General features: G+C 39.4%; 1 protein-coding gene across 1 annotated transcript in view; it reads right to left on the bottom strand.

Moving 5' to 3' along the window:
• The window catches only part of LOC113407181 (attractin-like), a gene marked incomplete at its 5' end in the record, with an annotated part of 11291 nt that extends 10736 nt beyond the window's left edge, over nt 1-555 (bottom strand). The window contains one exon of the mRNA XM_029912317.1: nt 422-555. Coding sequence (XP_029768177.1) covers nt 422-555 — 134 coding nt within the window. The remainder of the gene's footprint in view (nt 1-421) is intronic.
• Nucleotides 556-6532: the final 5977 nt, after the last annotated feature.

Raw genomic sequence — 6532 nt, 5'->3', positions numbered from 1 at the left:
ATTTGTTCTTGTGCCAACATGGTCTTTCAGTTTAAATAGCTCTTTTCTGCCTTGGTGTTACCCCCTCCCTCACCCCCCATGTATGTATAGAGAGCAATCATAGTAAAGCAAAAGCTGAGAGGGGCTATGTTGACCAAGCCAAGCTCTTTTAGCCTTCTCCCATACGACTGGTTCTCCATATCCCCGATAATCCTTCTCTGCACCTGTTCCCATTTGAATTCATCTTTCTTGAACATGGTGCCCAGGACTGTACACAGCTATCTAGGTGGGGTCTTGCCAGTTCCTTGTACAGTGGAATTCATAATTCCCTGGCCCTACTGGAAATACCTCTCCTGATCCATCCTTGGAGTGCATTTAGACTGCTCTCTCAATATGCAACATTTAAATTTCCTCAAAACCATTTGGAAGAAGTATTACTTACTTATAGGTGATGTTAAACCCTGTCAAATTATAGGCAGCATCACTAAAGAAATGCAGTAGGACATAGCCAGAAGTGGCTACAACTTCTGGGATTGTTTCATTGCCATCCCTCTCAGGAACAATAAGACCACTGAAAAAGAAAGACAAGGTATGATGTTACATATACAGTCATGGAAGCATAACAATTATAGTAACTCCACTATGCACACGTCTCAACTATGTGTAAAAAATTTAATTCAAGACACAAGCCAGATGATTTCTTAAATTTTATCACTTTGAAGTATTACATATTTACAATAGTAACCAAAGACTTCCCTATAGAAATATTATCAGATTTAGTGTTTTGTTGAAGAAACTCCTTAAAAACATCTTGGGGGGGAAATGATAAAAGCCCTTAACTTCTTAAATATACTGTGGATTTCTCCAAAGCAATTAACTTAGTCTCACATGACATTCTGATTTTAAAAAAATTGCATTACATAGAATTAATAGGACACACAATTAAATAGATTAAAAACTAGCCATTGACAGTTCTCAAAATGTGGTTGTTAATGGGAAGATATCAATGAGTGGGCCATTTCTAACAGGTTACAACAGGGATCAGTTCTTGGTCCAAACCTATTTAGCGTGGTTGTAGTAGTCCCTTCTGACCTTGGAATCTGAATATATGAATTCCCCTTCTCATTCTCTGCCTTTATGGACCATGGGGATTACAGGTTTGCCTGCATTGCTCTCAGCATGCTCTTAACACTTGCAGCTCTGTTCTAAGACAATAACTAATAATACCACCTCCCCCTTATCATAGCACTTTTCATAAGTAGTTCTCAAAGTGCTTTACAAATGAGATTAGTATCATTATGTATAATCAAATCTCATGCTTCAGGGCTTTTGCTGGTCACCTATACGATCAAGAAGGATCTATATTTCTCCCAATACACAATTGGCCAGATGTACTCAGTGTTTCAGCAGGAGGGGGGGAAAACCCAGATAGGCCACTGCGAGAGATGGGGTCTAGCTACAGTCTGATTAAAGTCACCGGGCTCAAACTAGGGCTACCTGGGTGAAATTTAGTGGCTGACAGACACAGGAGATCATACTGAATAATCTAATGGTCCCTTCTGGACTTCAATTCTATTTAAAAAAAAAAAAAAAAAAAAAAAATCTATGAAACACACTATCCCCAACAAATAATTACATATCATAGAATCATAGAATATCAGGGTTGGAAGGGACCTCAGGAGGTCATCTAGTCCAACTCGCTGCTCAAAGTACGACCAATCCCCAAGTTTTGCCCCAGATCCCTAAATGGCCCCCTCAAGGATTGAACTCACAACCCTGGGTTTAGTAGGCTAATGCTCAAACCACTGAGCTATCCCTCCCCCAAAGGCATAAGAACGTATATGAAACAGTCACTACGGTGAAATCAGAATCTTTAGAACTGTGATGCATAAGGCCATTCAGCAAACGAGTATAATAATTTGCAAAATCATCTATTTTTAAATTAAGAATGTCCAAAAAAAAACAAAAACAAAAAACCAGACATTGCTAACATAATAAATGAAAAATACATACTGCTTTTGGTCTTTGTATAATCTTAACTATCACATGTTTGAACTGGTTCCATTTTCTCTGTTGGTTTGCCAGTGATTTTCAGGCATGAAAAAAGCTTGTCATCAAATGAACTGCTGAAACTGCACCTGATTGTTGGTGTGCTTGAGCTTTGCTATGCTGAAGGCTGTTCTACTGAGCTTGGGGCACTTGTGCTGTGAATGGGACTATATGCAAGTTAACCACTGCTCTTACCAATCTGCTTTTGATACGGTCAGAGAGGGTCTATGTGCTATTCTGCATAAACTGGGCTGCCTAAGAAGGTCCATACAAATCATCCATCTGTTCCATGATCACATGACAGAGCAAGTGCTCGCCAGTGGTGACTTTTCTGACACATTTTAAAACTCGAATGGAGTGAAGCAAGGCTGCATACTTGCTCCAGTGCTGTTCAACTTCTTCTTTGTCTGTGTCCTCAGCCATGTCACAAGGGACTTGGTCAGGGGATATATATATATATCTGGTACCGGCTTGATGGCTCCCTCCTTGATCTTCAGAGCCTCAATGCTAAGACCAAGACGCTGGAGAGACTTCTTATCCAGGTATTTTTTGCAGATGACTGCGCCTTGATGGCCTATAGACATGATGACCTTCAGGTCACCATTGACAGATTTTCTGAAGCATCCCAGCTCCTTGGCCTCATCATCAGTCTTGGGAAGACATAGGTCTTGTTCCAATCAGCACCTCATTCCAATGCCCGTGCCAGCCATCTTCATTCAAGGCACACAGCTCAAAAATGTGGATCAGTTCAAGTATTTGGGCAGCACCATCTTGAGTGACAATTCCCATAATAAGGAAATTTCCTCCAGAATTAGTAAAGCCAGTCAGGCCCTTGGTCAACTCACAAAAGTCCTTAACCAACACAACATTCGTCTCTCCACTAAAATGAAGATCTACAGTGCAGTGGTTCTAACATCTCTCCTGTATGGATTGAGATGTGGACTCTCTATAGACATCACATTAAACAGCTTGAGCAATTTCACATGCACTCCCTCCGCTCAATAATGAGAATTCACTAGCAAGACAGAGTGGCCAATATTAAGGTCCTTGAGAGAGCAAACACAACCAGCATTCAGGAAATGTTACTGAGAGCACAACTTAGCTGGACCGGACATGTCATCGGAATGGAAGACCACCATCTACCAAAACAGATCTTCTATGGGGAGCTGAGTCAGGGCAAAAGAAAGAAGGGTCATCCATATAAGTGCTTCAAAGATACTCTGAAGAGCAGTCTCCAGTGGGCTGGCATCAATCCCAAAGAACTTGAGCAAATGGCTCAGAACAGGACTCACTGGTGGTCTTGGACAAGATCAGCATGTAACAGATTTGAGCAGGATCGACAAAATCATCTCCAGGCTATACGTGAATGGCACCACAGAGCTGCATCATCAATCATCATAGATACAGACTCTTCATGCCCTCAGCGCAGCCGACTCTGTGCATCAGGGTTCGAACTTTGGAGTCATGTGTGTAGCCATAGATGAGAACTCCGATAATATCATCATCATCGTCAGCGATGGACTACCAATCTTAACTATGTAGAAAAAAGAATGGAGGTGGGAAAGCTTAAAGGAACCAACTCGGCTCTTGGAAAAACTATTTTTTTTTCCTATATCTGGCTGGAGTAATCTTCAAGATGTCTCAAAACAGAAATTCTACTCAAAGAAAATACTTCCCTCTCTCTCACTCCTCCTTATCACTGTGCCATACAAAGAATTTGGATCATCTAAGGTCACCGAAAGTCTGAGGCAAAATTTTCAAAAGAGCCTAAGTGCAGTTTTCAAAAGAGATTTAGCTCCTAAGGGTCTAAGTCACTGGAAAAATAGGGCTTAGACTCTTTTGAAAATGTTACCTTTCTATACTAACCCATTATTGGGTTTGCTAAAAAAATCTTTGATATCTGAAGAGAAGGGTCAAATTCTTTAAGTTTAACAATGAGAAACTAGTCAGTCCCCCTCCAATAAAGACACATCCAATAAGCATACATCCATTTTTATCTTTATGTATTAAAGCGCTGTATTTAATACCTGTGTTTAATGAACATTCTGCTTTTCTGTTTCTAACAGCAAAACTTTTCCCGCATCTCCATCAAACTTCCTCCCACCCTCAAACTCTATTCTATTTTCCAGCAGGAATATTTTAACAGTAGCTAAATCGAATTTAAATTAAAAATAGAAGAGTCAAATCTTCCCCCCAAAACCTTGACTGGCAAGAGAAAGAACTGTTTCTAAGGAAACTTTAGATGCAACAGTTAGTTCTGTATGCAGGCATGCACCATGTAGAAATCTAGTGTCCTGAAGCTCTCATGTAAAGAAACTGATTCTACAGGGATATGTAGATGAGGGCAGGACTGACTAAAAAGCAATGCTGAAAATGGAACAGTTTCCCAAGTTAAAAATGTGCATTTTTATATTCCCTTTCAGAATCTAAAATAAAACAAATTCATTCAAAGACTCGTTCACAAGGCTACATAAATAGAATGCTCCTATTTATCCTTGAGTTTTCCAGCCCAGGAAAGCAATATGCAGTGAAACTTTTACTAACCACCCTGCTAGTCACAGTTAAATGTCCTAATTGCCTATAAAATCTCAATCCCCACATAAGTACTTCCATATTAATGGTGCTATTATACGATTGCCTGCTTCAACAGCTGGGAATACTACAGACCCTTCCTGCCCATTATCAGAAGTTTTCACTATGTTTTGACACCTGAAAATGAAAACAAGAAGTTGCAATAGTTTGCACCATGCATGTTACAAAGACACATTTTGGCCATGGTAGTACCGCTAAGCTGTCCAAAGACACTACTTGTTAGAAGCTGGCATGTGGCCTGCACCTTACCAAACTAAGTACGTGCTACATGCTTCATTTCATTAACATGCCACAAAATTCTGCATGATCTGATGTTTTGGCTAGACAATTTCCATTCTAGTATGTCCACAAACATGATTTTGTAAAACATTTTTTTGTAAGAAAGCCAGATGCGATTTTTTTATCCCAGATCCTGGAAATTTTAATCGATAGCACCCAATTAATTCCTTTTCATAGTTTATTCATGCATAAGAGACATTTGTTTCATTTTGAAATTTTAGACTGCTGATCTGAAGATGATTTCCCTTGAGATACTATCTTCCAACACATCAAAGATGAAAAGTCTAATAAGTTTCTCTTTGTTGCTTGAGGAGTACCGTTTCACTTTGTAAAAGATGAATACGGGAACAGCATGTCTCTGCCATATGAAAATAGTCATCTCAACATAATTCAGCCAGGGCAGAACAACAACTCATGGACCAGAGGGACAGCATACTTTTCTCTGCCTCTCTAATCATCCACCATGTACTATTAATATCAAAGCATAGCCAATCCAGAATTGGAAGGAATTGGGATCAGCAAAATCAGGAAGAAAATACAGGCAAAAGAAAGGAGTACAGTAATGATAGAGGAGGAACATGGAAGAGAAAGAGTGAATGAGAAGTAATAAGAAAAGGAATAAAACAGATATAAACTTAAGAAAATTACTTTTAAAATGGCTGAAAGGTGACAGGTATTTGCCTCATTTTAGAGGAAGTGGTGTTCAGGATTTATGTGGCAAGAGTTAAGATATATGTCTGTCACTCTTCACATCTGTCTCCTGCTGCTTTTCCCTTATTTCAATTTATTTCTCTCCATTTTCTTTGAATGGCATGTTGACCTTTCCACATGCATTTGTCACACTCTGTGAGCCCTGATGTAATCAAGTTACTGTTTAGTACCAAAATTATTTAGACAGTTTTACAAACATGTATTTAACTGTTGCAAATGTAAGGAGTGGGGGAAATAAACTAGACAACTCTAGTGACTACATATCTGAAGAGGCTGAAGAGAATAAATTAATCCAGCTGAGAGAGAAACATCAGGATGGATTTGAATGTTTGATGGTACTGCATCAACTAATTGTTTAATCCAACATGTATGGAATCTTAGCCAACATTCCTCTTTGAGTACTCTCTGAAATGGGGATGATGTGGTGATCTTCATGCTGCTATCTGCAGAACTGCATCATACCCGTGATCCAAAACATATGGCAAAAGCCTTTACACACAAGTACGAAGTCTTGAAAATGTGTAATGAATATTTGACAATATAGCTGCCTTAAAAGGCAGACCAACCGTGATTATGTTAAACAATGTTTAGTATCACTCTGGAGTAAGCCAAAATTGGACTCAGTATTCCAGCTGGGGTCTCACCAGTGCTGAGCAGAGCAGTACAATTACCTTCAGTGGCTTACATACAACACTCCTGTTAACACACCCGAGGATAATATTAGCCTTTTTGGCAGCTGCATCACATTGACAACTCATTCAGTTTGTGGTTCACTATAACCCCCAGATACTTTTCCACAGTACTACCACCTAGACAGTTATTCCCCATTTTGTACTTGTGCATTTGACTTTTCCTTCCTAAGTGAAGTACTCTGTACTTGTCTTTACATTACCGAATTCTGATGAAAGTAAATAATGGGGAG

This window comes from Terrapene carolina, unplaced genomic scaffold (genome assembly GCF_002925995.2).
Source record: "Terrapene carolina triunguis isolate 2854851 unplaced genomic scaffold, T_m_triunguis-2.0 Scaffold202, whole genome shotgun sequence".
Taxonomy (NCBI): domain Eukaryota; kingdom Metazoa; phylum Chordata; order Testudines; family Emydidae; genus Terrapene; species Terrapene triunguis.
Note: the sequence above shows the minus strand (reverse complement) of the source record. Positions and strands in the feature narration are given on the sequence as shown.